Below are 19538 nucleotides of genomic sequence, written 5' to 3'. Positions count from 1 at the left end.
TATTTTTAACTACCCTTTTTTTAGGACTCGAAAAGGTCCCTGTTTTTTGTTTTTCTCTTAAAACACGCCAAACCGTTCTTAAACCAACCCCTGATGCATTCTAAACTTCTGTCACAACACTACTTTCAATACACATTTGGTTTTTATTTTTTACGTATGTATATATATTATATTATATAACTTCCTTCGTTTGGGCATTAATAGTATGACTAATTAAACGGGATATTATAATTCAGTATGCGTATCGTTTCGATAACAATCACTATATGAACACACTGTAGACGATTGCAAAGAATGAGTTTATGGTATGTTTATTACCAGCAACTGTCTTTAACAATAGAAACTCCGCCTTTTATGCCCCTAAACTGCACGGATAACCAATTGATGATAAGGTAATAATTGCAGGCGGTTCTAAGTAAAGTTTTATTACAGGGCTTAATGCATACACACAAATTAATAATACCAACACATATGCGAAGCAATTTTAGCGTACAACAGTGCCGATGTAGAACGAAGCACCTATACCAAGTTTATTGAATTTTGTCTTTGTCATCTGTTTGTAACAATAAGCCAAGTCTTGTACGAATTATTCTGAGTGTACACTATGGACTGTCAAAATGTACAGTAATATAGTGTATTGGGGTATAGCCCATCTGAATTCTATTTATTAATCTGTTCTATGTACATAAGATTTATTAATATGCAGTATGCTGGTATCAGATAGGTTGGTGTTTTTTTGACATCATTTTCTTCATTTTCAAATTGATTCAATTTATGTATAAGTTAGGTGCCTACCTAGGATAGATACATATTTTGTAACTACTGAATGATACACATTGTTTATAAGAATTCAGCATTATTTTTTAAATACTACTAAACTTCATACTTCTACTAATTTATTCTATCTACTATTTATATACTAATTTAATGGCGAGGGATCTAATATATTTCTTTCAAGTACGTACATTTACACAGGGCCGCTCCTGCCAAGTTTAGTGCAAGGCCCGATTGGAGAATATGCGCGAGACGCTTCGGCCTAGGTATGGGGTATCTATTGTCTAAGGGTACGAATATTATTTTCGGGTACGAATAATATTATTTATTGACGGGGTGGATGCTTATCAATTTGAATAGTTTACTTGAAACAACTGTTTTTTTTAAATCTTGATTATTTATCTACATATTATATTATAATAATTTATCGGTAATTTAGATTTTTAGATAGGTGTTATATCAAAACCACCTATGTTTATATTTTTCGTATAGTGTTATTGGAAAAATAATCATAACAGAAAAACAGATGGCAAAACGCTGGTCACTTTTATTCGACTAACAATATTGCTTAATATTTTTTTATATGTAGGTATTGGCTGTACACATGCTGTACATCATTGGCATTTTCCACTTTTAAATATGTTTTTGGAATTTCTCTCGAAAATTCTATAATTCTACTGACAATGGCCTCGAATTTTCATTGTTTTATACCTACTTACTCAAATATTTGACGGCGATTAAAAACCAGCGCTCTCTATTAGATAAAATTTGTTAATAATTATATACTTACCTGCCAAGCCCATAACTTGAATGAATAGTGTGGCGCATGCAAGATTAGGGTAACAACCTACATAATACAACAGTTGTTAGCATCGCAGGCGAAAATCGGGGCTTACGACACGTCATAAATACAATTTTACCATGATTCCGACAAGTTTCGTATACAAATAGAGTATGTGAATTTAATTACTTTTTAATATTATTTAAATTGGAAAATATTTGATTTTTTCACGAGACGGAGCGGTAATCCCGGTATCTCGGAGATTTCACAAAAATCTAATATACCTAATCTAAATAAACATCTTTTTTAAATCACAATGTAGCTTAGAAATGCAAAGGCGTTGATAAAACCTTCTGTCATAGAAACAGGATCTAACTATATTATGAATGATAGGTAACAGTAAAGTTGTGTGGTCCAATATTTATTTTATTTTTCATGGCTCAGGCTGTACACTGAGATAAAAACTAAAGTGCTACACTCGTAAAACATGATTATTTAAAAAATAACTATCGTTGACTTCACAATATTTAGAATTTAGATGATCAATCACAATAAATCGCAAATAACAGTAGGTACATCATATTACTTGCAATATAACAAAATGTCGAAACAGGACAGCCATATTTCAATTTGTAAATTAATATTACCTGATTATTATAATATGACTATCAATAATTAATTCAACCATACAAGAAATCGTTTTGGAATTGCTAAGAATCGCTATTAGAACAGTTCAGTAATATCTCTGTCTCTAAGTATAGTACAAACTCTTTAGTAAGTGGTTAATGTATTTTAATAATAATTTTTAACCATATCTAGGTATCTACAAAATTTGATATAAGGTTCTATTTTTTTTTTTTGAATCAAGTGTCGCTGTTTTATTGACCATTTTTTACCTGGCGGATATTTAGTTTCCCATAGGTACATTTTTTACAATGCATCTAGGTACCTATCTACTTATCATTAATTATTGTTGAATTATAATATTATTTCGTGCTGACTTTAACCTTGAAACCGTGGTGAGATCACGTTGTAAGTAAATACTGGTAAATCTAGTATCTGCTCAATGTAATGTTCACTTCAGGTAGGTAGATTGATAGATGACTGCGCGAGAGATCTTTGACCCAGTGACATTATGAAAGTGTGAACTTATCTCTCTTTGCAGACTCAGCCATTTACCCATACATGTTGCGGAGTATTAAATTTACTTTCCATTTCACTGCTGAATCGATCCAACGTGTGTGTATACAGCCAGGCGCGAGTGTCTTTTTCACATGAAACGATGATCGAACAATGCGATTTTTTACCAAAACACAAGTGAAAATATTATATATAATTTTGTTCATGTTTACAATTTCGTGTATTTATTTTCAAAGCGTTATATTTTCAAGGCCGAAGGACAGATCTGAGGATGGATCGTTATTGTTTACGAACGTTCTTCGGCCTACAAAAGATTCGTCGAGGCATGTTACCAAAAGTTTGTCGGAACTTGCCAAAAGTACATCGTTGAGTGATCACGTTCTGATGTTTAATCGGGTGCCAGGATCCGGTAGTGAAATATTTGTTTTGATTCTACAGTGGCTGCAAGGAATCAACAGCTTCAAGCATGTTAGATTGGCAGGGGGGATGTCTGGAAGGCTGACTCATGCGGAGCAAGTTTGTATTCAATTAAGTTCCTCGGTTCTCTTTTCGAATTTCGCGCGCATTTCTAGTTACGAAAGAAGCCGTTGCATAATTAAAAAAACCGCGCAAATTCGTCGATTTGATTGTACAAATTCATTTTTGAAGAATCGTTTTCTGTTTTGCGTAGACCAGACCGAGATACATATGCGCGGCAACAAATGAACATTGTATCCAAACTGTTCAGTCTGGACTAGGGATCCCGAACTATTTTCGATACCTATGAATCCCGGGATTGGTAAACATAATCCCGAAACTTTCGGGATTGATTTTTTTTTCAATCAATTTTTATGGAAAATAAAATAAAAACGAAAATATAACAGAAAAAAATACTTTTAATAAGATATAAATACATTAGAAATAACCGTATTATATTATCTTTTTATAAATAAATAAAGCTGTTTTACTTTCACATTATTATTTATAAAACAATATTATTTACTCCATTAAACCTACGTATTTCCAAGATTGAACTTCTTTTCTTCTTTCGACCATGTCCGATCCTAATAGGATCATATGGGCCTCCACAGAGTAGAGGTTTGTATTGACAGATTTTGTTTTTTACGAGAAATGGATGTCAGCCACTTGGACTATAACGCCGTGGGTCTCAGGTTCGAATCCTGGGTCTGGCAAGTACACATAGATTGAACTTACACAATATTAACAATAAATGTCTTAAATAGTATAAATTATACTAGATTTATTTTTGACTGATTTTATCAACGTTATTTGTGTATATAAAGTTTTTATAGGTATTAACTATTGAAAAAAAGCGTCAAATTGTAATCCCGAAATCCCGGGATCAAGATTTTGGCTCGGGATTGGATTCCCTAGTCTGGACTAGGCATAACAGCCGAAATTTTTATCTAATTATTTGTTTCCTTTAAATTCATTCAATACTGCATACCTACATAATATTTGTACTGAATCGGACTTGAACCCACAACCATCCCAATCTGAGTACTTTACCAAATTCTATCAGGGACGCGCTAAGCGGGGATGATAGGGGTACGAAACACCAGGGCGGCAGTATCCATGGGGCGATTGAAGTCAGAAAAAAACATTTTTAATGATATTACTCGTATTAAAAATATAATATGTTACTCAATTACTCTTCCACGTCATTGAATATTATTAATTTATAAATGGTTCAGTGCACCATCTATTCTATACCTATCAATTTAAGACATTTTGGATTATAATTATGAATACAAATTCTAATTCCATAAAGTAACTTCGGTCGATAGTATAAATATTATAATATAATATTTTGATGATAAAATATTTTTTTAACCGTTGTCATATTCCAAATGAAAAAATAGTTTTTATTTACGGGATGGGGTGGCAATCTTGGGCTGGCACCCACCCTTAGTGCGTCTGTGGATGCAATCATTAATATTGACAAAGTGAACTAACATGTTATTTCAAATTCCACTAATATTGGCGACCGTCGTTTGTAATGTTGAATCAAGTTAAGTATATTTAACATTTAAATTCAAACTTCCAGACTCTATTGACCAATGGTGGATGTGTGACTTTTAATTCCTTGCAATCTGAGAAAAAACTATTTATGTATTTTTCGTTTTTCAAAAGGTGGCATTTGGTAAAACATTGATTGAAGATTGAACAAAAATTACACAAATTTCAACTGACACTAACAAAACAGAAAACAAAACAGAATCCTCTCAGGGATTGCGCCGGAACCATCTTCTGGTTGTCTTATAACCAGGATATAGTATTGTAGGTGAAAATTAGCTATGATTCTGTGTGAAATAATTTGTAAGTAAATATTATTGAGATGCATCATTCATGTACGACTGTTTTGAGACATGTGAGTCAGAGTCTGCCCGTGAAACAGTCATATACCAGGTTATACGCGCATGCATCATGACTAAAAGCTATGTTTCCATCAAGCCAACTTCTTTCGTTAACGCTTTGAAGATTAGAATGAGTCAAATGGTACTTTGTGAATGTTGTGAAGACAGAAGTAACTCAAGAGCGTTCTTCGTGAATCCATTTGATGAGAAATTTTGTTCTTTGTGACTCGAATGACCTAATCAATAAGAACAAGACATGAAATGTGATTGAGGTGAAGACTTATGTTCAAATTTGAGTGACTCATTTCATTGACTGAATATGTAACTCTAAGTATGACGTTTGTGAAATGGTATTGCGGAAACCATCTTTGTCGGTCTTCCTACGTCTTGTGAACAGAGTATAGTCACACTCTGATGCGATCAACAATCACACTGCCGGCCGCTACCAATCTCACGAACATTGGCTATGCAAGCACCTCAGGCATATATAAATATATGCTCTTGAGTTTTAGATGGCTGACACCTTGTGGCTGCATCCATGACTGTATTTGTACTTTGATTTTTGATTAAACACCTGTCTCTGCTCTATCATTCGTCTATTTGCGATTGCAACCGCCTGATTTCTGTCTGCTGACCCAAGGCCAACGCATTATAAGCACAGAGCCTGTTTCAAGGTCTCACACAACCATGTACTATAAATTCGCAGAAATCATTGAATGAGAAAAAATATTAAAATAGACATTAATTTTAAGGAGTTAAATCTTTTTTTTTCTTATTTTGCAGAAAGAATTTTCTAAGGGTGTATCAAACACGATACGAGAGGAGGCAGTGCCATTAAGTTTTGATAGAAGTGTCTTCTTCACCAACTTTTCTCAATTTGGTTGCCAATCCCCAACATATTTCAACCTGGTGAGAGATCCCATCGACCAATATATAGCCAGGTATTTAAATTAAATTAATATCAGACATTACTTGTGTTTACTTGAATAAATAAATTAGCTATTGTTATTGACTGATAAAATAAATAATAAGAACACGATTTTGTGGTGTTTGATAAAGGAAGAGCAGGGAATAAATGTAGTGCCGCCGATCGTTTCTAGGACGTCTGCTGCTATGATATAATAATATTCAATGTCTTATATCTATATATATATATGATATACTATATCACTATAATGATGGACTAATGTTTTGAAGAAAATTATTCCAATTCATCTTCGCTCACAATAAAATTAATACTCGCCCCTTTTTCCTAATTATTAGCAATTTATGTATAGTACTGAACATAAATTAACATTTTATGTTAAGAGTGACAGAGACATCAAAAAATTCACTAATGTAAAGATAGTTCAATATGTATCACCTGAAACACCTGTTAATATCAGTGGAATGTAAATTTACTTGTGTTTGGGTTCTCCTGCATAGTAGAGAAAAATGAGATACATTTCATTGGCCCTCTGGAGCCTAAGGGGCCGAACTGAAAGCATGTTAATATGTGTTCCATAGTAGTGTAGGTACTTACTATGATTTAATATGCATCCATGCATTGTGCATACAGGTACCAAATTCTGATCAAATACATGAATAATGTTTGAAATATTTGTTTCATGAAATATTGAAACCAAACCATTAGGTATATATTACTTTCATACATAATTTCAACATTATATTTTGTTTACTTCGAATAATATAACTTTTCCCAATCATGCTATTGTTTTATTTTACGAAGAGCAACAGCTATCACAGATGACATTAGTTCACTGAAAATTTTTGGCATAGATATTTGTAAGCATTTTTATTTGTTCAAAATTGTTTGAGGAAATGGCACCTTACCAAGAACGTGGCGGCTGATGATAAAAATAGAATACTATTTACTATCCTGTTAAAAAAATCATGAAAACGTTTAGAATATCTTGGCTGGTAGCTATCAACTGTTCATGTTTGTAAGAGATATATTTTTGAAACATTGCATTGTTAAAATTTTACAGAGACATCTATAAATTGCTTACAAAATTATTATTAAGGTAATAATCAATTACCATTAAAATCTAAATATCCACACCTAAATTGATAATTACAATTTAATTCAGATTAAAAATTTTATCATCTCATTCTAGTGTTTCCAGCGGAGATATCCGATCAGCGTGCTGGTCTACAGGTCACCCGGGATGTTCAAAGCTGAACAGTAGCACTTACCGACACACCATACCTTACTTTTGCGGTCATCATGAAGACTGTTTGAAACTAAATAATAAATGGGCATTAAAGAGAGCCAAAGAAAACGTCGAAAGGTTTTTTCCCATTGTCGGAATTTTGGAACATATGAACGAAACTTTAATCCTCGTTGAAAATAAATTGTCATTATTCTTAAGAGGGGCGCACAAAGTTTATTTAAAAAAAATGCCAGGTAACTATTGATACTGTTGTAAAAATATGATTTATATTATTGCATTTTGAAATATAAATTTTAAATAACTGAATGATTTAATTTGAATTTTTCCTCTCATGTCAGGGTCACGCAAGAAATGGCAAAAGAAGATGTACACCAAGGAAGATGTCAAAGCTGATCTAAAAATAGCTTTAGCAGCGGAATATGATTTCTATTACTGGATAAAAGCTCGCCTCTTTGATCAAGTACGCATTCAAGCTTTAAACAAGAAAAAAATCAATTCCCAACATCGCCTTGTTAATTTTCAAATAGAGCAGCCATAAATAATATTAAAAAAGGATTTGATAATAGAATTTAGAAACAGTTTATTTATAAAACATGAAAGTGGTTAGTATACAGCCATAAAAATGGTATTATAAAGTGTTTGAAAATAGAATACTTAATAGTTTCTCTTTGGTTTTAAAGCAGTGTTTGGATTGGTTTGGATAAATGAATAATCAATAGTATTCATTTTTTTATATTTTATGGACCTAATTATTACACAAGTTAGTTACCATATTATATTAATATGTTACGATCAAACCATACTTTTCTTACATTACCATAATTAGGCATGTTCAAGTCTTGTGTATTTCAGTGTGATTTTCAATTTTACCCCTCACGCTGAACAACGATGATTAATGCATAGGAAGATACAAGAGTTTCTGAGAGAGAAAATCTATTTCAAGCATATACCAGTACTAAAAATTGTGGTGGTACTTCCTGGGGAATATAGAAATAAGAGTGAATCAATATCCGTCTTTATATTGATTACTATCGGCGAGTTAACTAATTTCTCCAATTAAACGAAAGACAAAAATGGTTAATGGTCAAAAATAGACATTCCACTCGACAATAATATAATCCGAAATGGGAAACACTAATAAAATTGCATACACATCACGACACAGATACGACTTATTAATCCATACAACTGAAACATTTTATATCCCAATTGTGAAAATATTCAAACTGTATAAATGTCATTTTAGAGTAGACGAAGAAACAATGATTTTGAATTAGTAATTTAAAAAATAAGAAATAGCTGTAAATACTACCTACATTCGTTAATTAGAAATATACTTAATGCACGGTGTTTCAATTTTTAGAAGGATATTTGTAAACTGATACGTAATTCATTATGATCACCTTCAGTTGTCATTTTTGTGTTCTTTCCTATCTGACAAGCAGGGGCACTAAAGACGACTCAGGCGCTACAAATAGTATGGATACTTTAGTGCCATGCTTTTCCAATAAACAATGTTGTGTCAATGATATGAGCAACAGTACATTAACTTACATAATATTGTGTTATGCGAATCTCAACTAAATCACAGTGTCAATGACAAAATGCAGTCGCACTGAGTTTGTATGTGTGACCCAACTAAATTGATGCTGATGATATGCAGAGACAAAAGATTGTTTCCGTCATTGCATGTATTAGAGTGACTTTTGCATTTCAAAATAGTACAATTTAAAAAGTAAAACAGAAAAAGTAAAAGGTACTATGTATATATTTATAAATGAACCATTTAACCAGCACTACCTTTATGACCATAATAAATGCTTTAATATTGTATTCGTAAGTATGTAGGTATAATAATTTTAATTATGTACAAAAATATAGATGAAAAACTGATATTGGTGATATTTAGAAAAAGTATTATATATAAATTAATATTTAACCTAAATGAAAATGATATATAAATAAAGAAATCTTTAACTTAATTGAACTTTTATTTAAATTGAATTTATAGTAGACATTCATTTATCAAAAGAATAATATATATTGATAATATAAAGACCTTAAATAATTGGGGTATTAAAAATAGGTATACATAGAGAAAATGTGCGTGGTGACTTTCAAATCATTTTATTAAATATTTCAATCATTATGATCTAGAAACATTCATCGTATCTCAACATTTCATGTGCAGATCCATGTGGCAGAATAAACAAAAGATTATGTTACATCGATAACATGTAATTGAAGTGAGGAACTTATAAAATTAATTAATCAGAGTATTCATGTAGTATACGATTAGTATACAGCCCACACGGAGGGATAGATATCTTATTTTGAACATTAAGTGAGTATTATCAACAAAAGCGCCCAATCAATGGATGGAATTCACTTTCAATAAAAAAATATTTTCAATCATGAAAGTAGTTTCACAATGATATTATGTTGATAGAAAATCCATTACAATATGAAAGATTATAATTTACACTTGAGGCTGTTTCAAAGTCAGTAACCTCCATATTCGGCAATTTCGAGATAATCATTAAAAAACTGTTAAGTTACTGCAAATAGAATATTTTGTTTTTGCATGTTAGTAAAATGTAGAAAAAACGAATAGCAAAATAAATTTTTCTATACGTAATTAAAATTAATAAAAAATAATGTTTAAAGCAGGGCTTCGAACTGGAACTGAACCGAAAACCGGAACCGAACCGAAAAAAATGTGTTCAAACACGCGTGCGTTAACATGATCTTACTCCCCACTTCAAATGTTCAGTTGTCTTAGGCGTAAAAATTAATTACTCGGAGCTGAACCGAAAACCGGAAAAACTGTTATTTTTTTCGGAACGAAAACTGGTACCGAACCGATATTTATATAGTTTTAGTTGAACCGGAACAAAAACTGAAACAAAAAAAAATAACGGTTCGAAGCCCTGGTAGAAAGTTAGTCGTCATGTATAAAAGGTGGCCGATGAAAATAACCAACTTTGCAACCAACCTCCGGTTTAATTCCGTTTCACTAACAAACAGAGCTGGATTTGATATTTTATAAATATACCTACATACAATGGAAAAGTACTATTAGAACCAAGAAAACTATTTAAAAAAAAAAAAAGTAAAAGTGGAGGTCACTGACTTTGAAACTAATAACTTCAATTATTCTGTTGTCCATTTTTATTTAACACTATATGATCAAAATACAGTTGATTGGCGAGTCAGTGACATATAAATAAGAATGTATAAGTTTCGTCATATGAGCAATGGGCATATTAAAGAATTATTATCAGGGAGTGGTGTTAACACAGGGATTTTTAAATTTCCATTACGACAAAAAAGTAATAGTAGAGTTACCTATGTCTAGATTTATCTGGGGGCATGTCACACACGTAATTTATGAAATATAGTTTTGATACAAGTTACTTTTTTTATACAAACATTCCATAAGGTAAGTAAATGGGATTTTTTTTATTTGTTTTTAGTTGCAGAGAACATTTAGTTCAATGCGATGCTAATTATGCTATGTGTGACTTAGATATAAGTTATGAATAAGCTTAAATCGAGATGTCATGACAATATTATATGAGACGATGAATGATTGTAATCCAAAATTAGTTAACACACGTGTATTGAATAAAAACATTGGTTGTACACAAGTTGATAAATTGTTCACATAAAATGGTATGTTCTATTTATGAGATGTTTATTTGTAAAGCTGTACATCTACTTTATATCACCAAAATGGTTGTGAGGAATTTTACAATGATCTGACTGTCAAATGATTTTATTAGTTTTAAATAATAAGTTTTGAGTAAAAATGATAAATTAGGGTACGACATGCATAAAAAATAAAAGCATGTTGAGATAGAGCAGGTGTACCAACATCAGCATAACTTTGTCCCGTCATTTCTTCTTGGGGTCTTTCAATCCAGCGCCTGCGTTGAATTTGAAGAATATTATGTCGCCATCTTCCACAGTGTAATTTCGACCTGAAATTGATGAAAAAATCAGTTTATTCCTCAATTTCTTTAAAAAAATGTCACAAAACTCATGTTTTTCATCTTCTTCCTCGACCACAAAATTTTAATTATTTCAAAGATATTTTGCAATGCATTGTGATGTACTAAATCAGTGTACCGTGAGGTAAAATAATTAATCCCAATATTTAATAACCTATTTCAAAGTAAGTTAAATATGCTAATATGGTTTCCAAGTAGTAGGTATTATTCTTGAATAGTGCTGGGGTGTGTAATAGGGAGGGTATCGTTTCTTTCTGTGAGTTGTATACAGGGCTTTGACCGGAACTGAACCGAAAACCGAAAAATCGTTATTTTTGAGGGAATGAAAACCGGAACCGAACCGAAAAAAAATATCAGTTTTTTTCAGTTCGGTATAATTATGTTCAAACACGCGTGTTAACGTGATCTTACTCCTTACTTCAGTTGTCATAGGTGCAAGATGTCTTAGGTCTTGGAAACATTTAAAAATTAATCACCTGAGCTGAACAGAAAACCGGAAAAACTATTATTTTTTTCAGAACGAAAACCGGAACCGAACCGATATATATATTTTTTTTACTTGAACCGGAACGGTTTGAAGCCCTGGTTGCATACATCAGTACTCAAGTGGAGACAAGTAGTTTATTTTTTAAATCTTGATGGTGTTACAACAAATATTTATCAACTAATAAACCATCATGTAGAATTTAATATAGTTTATATCATCATTGTGAAATTAATGAAATCAAGGGTTACGTGAAAAAAATTATTTATATACAGTAGGCTCTCGGTAATCCGACACCCATATTTTTTCACCTATGCCGAATTATTGGATTTCTATAGGAAATTATAAATAATCTGTCAAGGTTGGGCACTGAACTGCCGAGCGAACGGCTCTCGGTTCTGTAATCCGGCAAATTAATGTGAAACCTGCCAAATTATAGAGCAGGAGAGCTGAGTTGGACGTGCCGGATTCGTGAACGCCGGATTACCGAGCGCCTACTGTATTGATAAAAGATTAAAATATTGGAAGTTTGTTTATATCTGGCAGACGACACGATCTTTCCAATTGAGATTTGTTGTGGTTTTTACCTTGTTGCCGGTATTTTCCTGCTGCCTTGGCTGCAGCCTCAGTTCCTTCCTCTTTGAAGTCCTTGAAGTGCATCACTTCTGCCATTATGAATCCCTTCTCAAAATCTGTGTGAATACGTCCAGCGGCCTGCGGTGCTTTCGTTCCTTTCTGGAAATATCACATTGTCCTATTACAGTACACATGCACACTCTTAACATGGAGTTAAACTAGAGATTATGTTCTATGATATTCTGGAGTGTTTTTCAATACATGCAATAGGGTGTCAAATTCACTGTTCTAAATCCTGTCCACCATTTTTTTCATTAAAAAGATTTTGATATTTTTATTTTGGATACTCCACTCCAGAACACTTTCCGGTAAATTTTTGTATTGGCATAAAATGACCTCTCATATGAAACTGCACATCTAACTAAAAACTAAAATGAAAAATGTGTAGGTACAAATTTCGGACGGTTCCTGAAGTAAAAGAGCTTTATAATATATTTTCAGTTGGTTATCAGGAGTGTATCAAAAGAAATTAACTGAAGTATAGTTACATCTTAGTGAAAGATACAAAAATGATCTGTAAACTTTGGATGAAGACCCACTCAGAGCCTTTTAACCCATAGCTTACGGGCCGCACAAAATTGTGTTTTTACTAATTACTTTTCAAATGCAAATTAACACGTTAATTACAAAATTTATTAAAAGGGACCGTAAGCATTGTGTTAATATGATTGGGTCACATACATAGGATTGATGGGTCATGTATGGCAAAGAGTTTGACTTTTGTAACTAAGAGAGCAAACAATTGGCTGCTCAACTTCATAGAAAATGGATAGTCAGTATATAGATGGAGGCAAACGCTAAGGAGAGTAACCAAGGTTTACATCAAGATGTAACACCCAAAAGAAGCAAAGTATTATAATGAGTAATATTACGGCATCGCTAATTAAAACAAAAAATATGTGGATACCTGAATGGTCCACGCTTTCACTTCATCAGCGCCCGCGGTAAAGAAATACTCCAGTTGTAGTGCCTTGTATCCTTGAACTATGATTTTATCCAGAGCACTGAAAAAACAATACAATGACAACATAAATAATTTATATTTTATTCTTACAGATTGCCAATTTAATGGACACGATAAATTTTGTTAACTTAAGGGGTCAGTAAATGAGTATCAAAAATTGCAGATTGCCGATACAATTGTCAAAAAAATGGTGAAATTATTGCCCAGTTGCTGGGCAATGTATGACCCGACATCAGTATTGGGCAAGTGAGGCCGATGTATTTTATGGGTATACGTAACTTGAGATAAAGCAACGCTGGCCGACAATGATGTTTCTGCAGCATATCTCGTCCTAAATAATCACATTAACAAATCAAAAATAAAAAAGGGATTTGGATCTGGTTCTACCTAAACAAGCGTGAAACAATAAGTAATATAAAACAGGAATTAGTTATTGATAATAATTTATTTAAAAACTTTACAAGAATGTCAGATATTGACTTTTGAGTAGGTATTTGTTAAATATAATTAGTGTGAAGAAAAAGAAAGTAGATACAGTTATGAGGATAGCAACACCGATTACTACTATACTACCAATCACTCTTTGATTTTTGCCAACTGGAGGCCCACCAACGATTTGCAATTGGGTCCGCAAGAATTTGCATAAACTTTTCGGGTAGGTATGCGATTTTTAAATACGTTGTGCTTGCATGAGAACACGCTTCGCATTTAAAATTGCTATTTTTAATTAAAATTTTATCTACAGTACCAGTATGAGGGGCGGGGGGGTTTAATATAATAGAGATTTTTGTAAATTTACAGAGGCAATTATTATTGTTATATTATTACAAATTATTTGGTGCACCTCAGTAGTTGTAGTTATGCAATGTAGTTATTTGGTATTTAAAAAAAAAATACAACAGGCCATGAGCCCCAATGGCAACAATGTAGTAGTAGTGCAGTAGTAGCAGTGAAATAATCACAGAAACACCCAGGACTTGACTAAATCATACAGAAGTATTGTGATTTCACTTTGACTTGAATCCAGGGGCTCCATGGCCCCTGGATGAGAAGCCAATGCTTTACGTAATAGACTATGATTGGGGAGATTAATTTGAATGTGTCATACACAGATCGCTAATTTAATGGATAAGAGCACTCAGTGGAAGATGTGTGTTTGAATCCCTCTTATTTTATCTTTATTCCCTAGATTTTTATTGATTAGGTATATTTCCAGAGCTTTTGATTTCTCGATTTTTTTTCATTTCTAGACATTCGAAAATTTTCTTGAATTGCTTTACTAATTTCTCAAGAAACATCTTTAGTTTATTTTTTAACTCATCCGATTTAAATTTTTTACTGGCCGAATCCATTTGAGATCAAATTCGAGACCTTTTCAGGCCTTTCTTAATAAAAACTATTTCACCAGCGAATTTAAGAAATTTTGTTCTGGTTCAAAAGTCGAGAGCTTTAATTTCAGCTTTTCTTGTCAAAAAAAAAAATACCGGCGAATTTATAACATTAAGTTCCGGTTCAAAGTGAACGGCTTTCTTTTAACTTTACTTTGACAATTTTTATTAACTGGCTATTTTTTAAGTCCCGGTTCTGGTCGGCAGTTTTTTCCGTTTCAACATCTTTTTGTTATTTTTGCCTAACTATTTCCCGAATTCTCTTGGTGAAATTTTTCGGAAGTATTTTGGCAACGTGTCCATTTAATTATAATTTATTATTATTTTTTGTTGTTATTTATTGTTATTTTCCGCGAAGCCCTAGAAATATCAGGCGACAACTAGAAAGATTAAAAGTTGATCCAATAGCGATGCATCAAGTTTTGCATTTTTTGGAACGCACACCAGGAAAGATTTACAACACATGTGCACCGATTATATTTGAATAAAACATTATTATCTTCTAACAAAATAATAACTATGTAACAAATTTGGATATAAAACAATAATAGCACGTCTATAGTCTTGATTCTTGACCATACGATGAAAATAAAATAATATTCGGGATGATTATTGTAATTAGGGTGGCAGGCATGCCGCGCGGACAACAATGGCGCCACGGAAAAAGGAATCGTTCCATTTATTCCAATTTCAAATTTAAATATTTGATGGCGATAAACAAAAAAAATGTATATTAAATACCTAGATAAAAATAAGAACCAGAAACATTCGGCAGCTTATTAGGGATGATCAAAAAATTTATCGGTTGTGTTTATAAGTAGGTTGGTAGAATGGTGACAGATTTTTCTGGCAGTGCGGATGACTCATGTACGTGTTGGGATTGTTACTTTCAAATGATACTAACACCGTTTTAATGTGATTTCATCGTGGTCGCAATGCCAGAAGAATCTGTCATTCATCTACCTACATAATGCCAATAAATCGCATTAGTTTATATCAGCTTTAGTAAAAAAAAACACTTTTTATTGTAATATAGGTACACATCGGAATTTTTATTTGTCCGCCATTTATCGATTTTTGATATCGCGGTCTACCGTGAAATAAATTTCTACCTAAAAAACATCATGACAAATTTTCCAATCTATCTCGCAAAAGACAACTGATGGATTGAAGTAAATAAAATTACCACGTAGGTAGGTAGTACCTATAAACGAAATTAAAATATCACATGATTAGTTTTTAGATAATCGCATCATATTAATATCACATATTAACAGACTAGGTTTAGAATTGTTGACTGTATTTTTTTTACTTGGATACAGATATTTAAATAGAATAATTATCATTAAAGAGGTTTTATTTCCGATGTGCAATAAATAATTGCATTTCTCGAAACACATACGATTTATTTCAAATTTCGAATCAAATCGTATAATAATGCCATTGCCTGTCACCACGCAACGCCCACATTTCAGCCCATTCGATAAATAAAACCACCAAAAGGCAATAAACAGGTATAAAACATAAACACAGAGGGCTGCAGACAAAATGACGCATCCAACCTCCATTTCATCTTATCATTCGACATTATTGTCATTATTTTCGGCTGTCGATTATTACGATTGTATTGAAACAACGTGTTCATCCCGAGTTTTCCATCTCACTCATTTGCCCGAGATACGAGTGAGAAAAGTATACGCAATATGGAACCTTCGATATCAGAAGTTTTCAATCAACTTTAAATAATATCATAATAAAAAAATGTAATCATTTCTAAGTTCGATTTGATCATAACGTATCTATATAGGTACCTACAGGCTACATAGATACATTTGCTGGTAGAAAAAAACAATGGAATGACAAATAGGCTAATCAGTTGCTTGCAATTAATAAATCACGTGGAATGTAAATGTCCATCGGTATTTTTGTATAAATAAAATATTCGCAGAAGATATTCAGGTGGTCGTTTTTAAATTTGATCAAATCCATTTTTTCATAGAGTGAGAAAATCCGATATTTTAATTCTTCCTTCCTAAAATGTTTGTGTTTACTAGCAACAAAACAAAATACGTCATCTCTCCGACACCTTCAGAATATAATATGACATTTAGCAAAATGGTGTGTGCTTTTGCGATGGCGTGATTGATTGAAATGAATATGACGCTTTTTGAAAATAAACCTGCCTAGATTTGTCCACCATTGAAAATTCGTCATTTATATTTAGTATGCTTTTGAAGTGACTTGATGATGAATTTGACGAGGTATGAAAATCAAATAGGCAATGTCAAGAACTCCCAAAATAGTGATATGGGATTGAAAGTAAACATTTTTGAAAATTACCTAATTATAGGCTGGAAAACCTGCAGGTTCAAAAAATAATTTACGTGTCCAAAAAAAAGGTGAGCAAAAACAATATGCTTTAGAAAACCTTGCTTAGTATAGTCCAAACTCTTATATTTACATCTACATCCATAATAAATATTGGCGTGACAGACTGAAAATGATTTCCCATGGGATCATGATCGTGAACATGTAGGTACATACTGGGATTATTACTTAAATAGAATTGATTAAAAGTGGAATGATTTCATTATTATTAATTTACATTGAATGCGTCCCCGATAGGCTATAGGCTAATTTATTATCGATATATCATCAAAAAATCACAATATATAGTTAATTATAGCACAACCGACATGATAATTCTATATCTCGATGAAAATTCAAAATTGAAATTATTGCGTTCGAAAAAGCTTGATACAGTCTGTCCGAAAACATCAAACATTAAAATCGAATACCTTTTTGGCGGTTTAAAAGAGCCGCTCTCTGAATTCGACTTGATGGTAATTCGAGATGTCAAATTACAGGGCGATTACGTATGAATACTTTTTTTTCAACATTCACCCTCGTTGAAAACTCGTTCACTTTTTTTCAATATTATAATATTATCAATCGTGGCGCGGTTTCATAGCGTATGCGCGAACGTCATTTGAATATTGTTAGGAATAATAAATTTGAATGACAAGAAAAGAGCCGGCAATAAAAAATAATATAACCACAGATGGAATGTAATCTGAAATCTGTGTGCAGTGATAGGTAGATACCTTAGACACATAAGTATCATTTCATCAGACTTTACGTAGTATATACTGAATACACATGTTAATAATTATTTCAATGATGTTTTTAAAAAGAAAATAGGAATTAATCAAAGACTTAAGGTTTGTACCTAGAGGTACGTAATGCCGATTCCGCAACGTTTATATTGAGGTTGAATTGGTAATTATAGATATGTAAACATAGTAGGCGGCTAATCTATAGAATATTCGGTTCTTGTCGGTTTAAGGGAAGCCAGCGGAAAACGAATTTTGAAAATGGCCGATATACTGGATTATTTGTTCTGACTTTTGACAAAATCGGCTATGAAAATTGGCGCGGTTCTCGTCTGGCTTCCCGTAAACCGACTTATACCGAATATTCTTTATATGCGTTCTTTCGCTGTTTCGGCAATATACAGATAGGTACTAAGTGCTCTTGACATGTGTAGTTTTTGTTCGTTGCATTTGACTGCCCATAATAAGAGGAAGAGCGTCTGCGCGCTGAAGCGACCAAGTGAAAGAGCTGACTGGGGGGCACCATTCATTCTGCCCTGAGAGAAGCGGAAGATCGAGAAGGATGGAAAGTTTTGGTCGCTCAAAGGATGGCAAAATTAAAAAGTGGTCACGATCCTGAGCCATGAGTGTACGGCCAAGAAGGGAATGATATAATATGTTAAATAATTGATGCAGTCGGTTCTTTCACGGGAAAAATAATGTCAAAAAAAAACAAGAAAAACACATTTCTAATTATTTCTCGAGAATTCTCGATCATAAGCTCTAGTTCAGACCAACAACATCTGTACGTGAGCAATGCTTGCCATCGCGGCGGAACATAAATAATTATGAACCGTTTTAAAATGTTCGTAAATAGATTTAATACAACTTTCGATTTAAAACTTTTTTTGGACGCACAGGTGTATGTAGGTAGCGATCCGAGTCAAATTTCAAACGAAATTGACCTGTATCGTATTTTATGTGATATTTAGCTAGATCGCAGCTTCGTGGGCTTCAAATACCTGTATAATGAAATCATCAGGAGATTGAAAAATGAATACAAACAAGGACAGTGTGTAAATCAAATAGAGATCTTCGAAAGCCTTACCTTGTGATGCTGTTTTCTTTGAGGTACTTGGCCCTTTCATCTGGCTCCATATCGGCAATCTTGTTCTCGAAGACTCCAGAGAAGGGGATGAGCAGCGCGCCGGCATCATTCTTATCTACCCACTCTTTCAACTTGGCCAACCTGTTAATGGCATGAACGCATACAGAATGAATTCGAATTTTAAATTAATTACTTTGTTTATGGTATCTACTAAAATAATAAATTATAGTGTCGACATAATCATGAGTCTAGTGTTACTTAGGTGGGAATTATAAAATAGGTATACACAAATAAACGCATATTAAAATAATAAGGAATTTAAGATTACTGACCATTTGTTCTTTTTCCTAATATAATCCTTTTCCGATAGATTCACTAAGTACATAGCGGGTTTTGAGGTTATGAAGAGGTGTTTGTTTAAAACTTCAATCTGTAAAAAAATAACACATTTAAAGATTAAATAATCTATTTCCACACTAAGTCAGTATTTTTTGTATTTTACATAACCAGCAAAATATTTCATATCGAAATGTAAGTAGACATACGAGCTAGTCCCAGAAGTACCCGACCTAACAAAGAAAACACAAAAGTCGTACATTGGTCGGTTTGCGAAAATACAGGTTATCA

The 19538-nt window shown here is 32.7% G+C and overlaps 2 protein-coding genes across 2 annotated transcripts in view; one reads left to right on the top strand and one right to left on the bottom strand.

Moving 5' to 3' along the window:
- The first annotated feature begins 2630 nt into the window (after positions 1 to 2630).
- LOC147064622 (uronyl 2-sulfotransferase-like) lies at positions 2631 to 8956 on the top strand. Its single transcript, XM_085957746.1, has 4 exons — positions 2631 to 3211; positions 5836 to 5993; positions 7170 to 7459; positions 7565 to 8956. Exons 1-4 carry the CDS (start codon positions 2849 to 2851, stop codon positions 7762 to 7764), a joined length of 1011 nt encoding a protein of 336 aa, XP_085813872.1. The 5' UTR covers positions 2631 to 2848; the 3' UTR covers positions 7765 to 8956.
- A 242-nt stretch (positions 8957 to 9198) lies between these two features.
- Positions 9199 to 19538, bottom strand: part of LOC147064621 (obg-like ATPase 1) — a 29729-nt gene continuing 19389 nt past the window's right edge. Inside the window, exons 7-11 of the mRNA XM_085957745.1 lie at positions 19244 to 19341; positions 18912 to 19052; positions 13267 to 13363; positions 12311 to 12458; positions 9199 to 11209 (exon numbers count right to left, since the gene is read on the bottom strand). Coding sequence (XP_085813871.1) covers positions 11124 to 11209; positions 12311 to 12458; positions 13267 to 13363; positions 18912 to 19052; positions 19244 to 19341 — 570 coding nt within the window. The 3' untranslated portion in view covers positions 9199 to 11123. The remainder of the gene's footprint in view (positions 11210 to 12310; positions 12459 to 13266; positions 13364 to 18911; positions 19053 to 19243; positions 19342 to 19538) is intronic.

Source organism: Rhyacophila brunnea, unplaced genomic scaffold (assembly GCF_057557595.1).
Source record: "Rhyacophila brunnea isolate RB1 unplaced genomic scaffold, BYU_Rbru_1.0 scaffold_7, whole genome shotgun sequence".
In the NCBI taxonomy this organism is placed as follows: domain Eukaryota; kingdom Metazoa; phylum Arthropoda; class Insecta; order Trichoptera; family Rhyacophilidae; genus Rhyacophila; species Rhyacophila brunnea.
This window is presented reverse-complemented; position numbering and strand designations above follow the sequence as displayed.

What these genes read in the sequence shown, in the direction of transcription:
- LOC147064622 (XM_085957746.1), top strand. Translation starts at nt 2,849, where the DNA reads ATGCGATTTTTTACCAAAACACAAGTGAAAATATTATATATAATTTTG. An exon ending in GGCTGACTCATGCGGAGCAA is followed by an intron (nt 3,212 to 5,835) that starts GTTTGTATTCAA and finishes CTTATTTTGCAG; the next exon opens with AAAGAATTTTCTAAGGGTGT. An exon ending in ATCGACCAATATATAGCCAG is followed by an intron (nt 5,994 to 7,169) that starts GTATTTAAATTA and finishes ATCTCATTCTAG; the next exon opens with TGTTTCCAGCGGAGATATCC.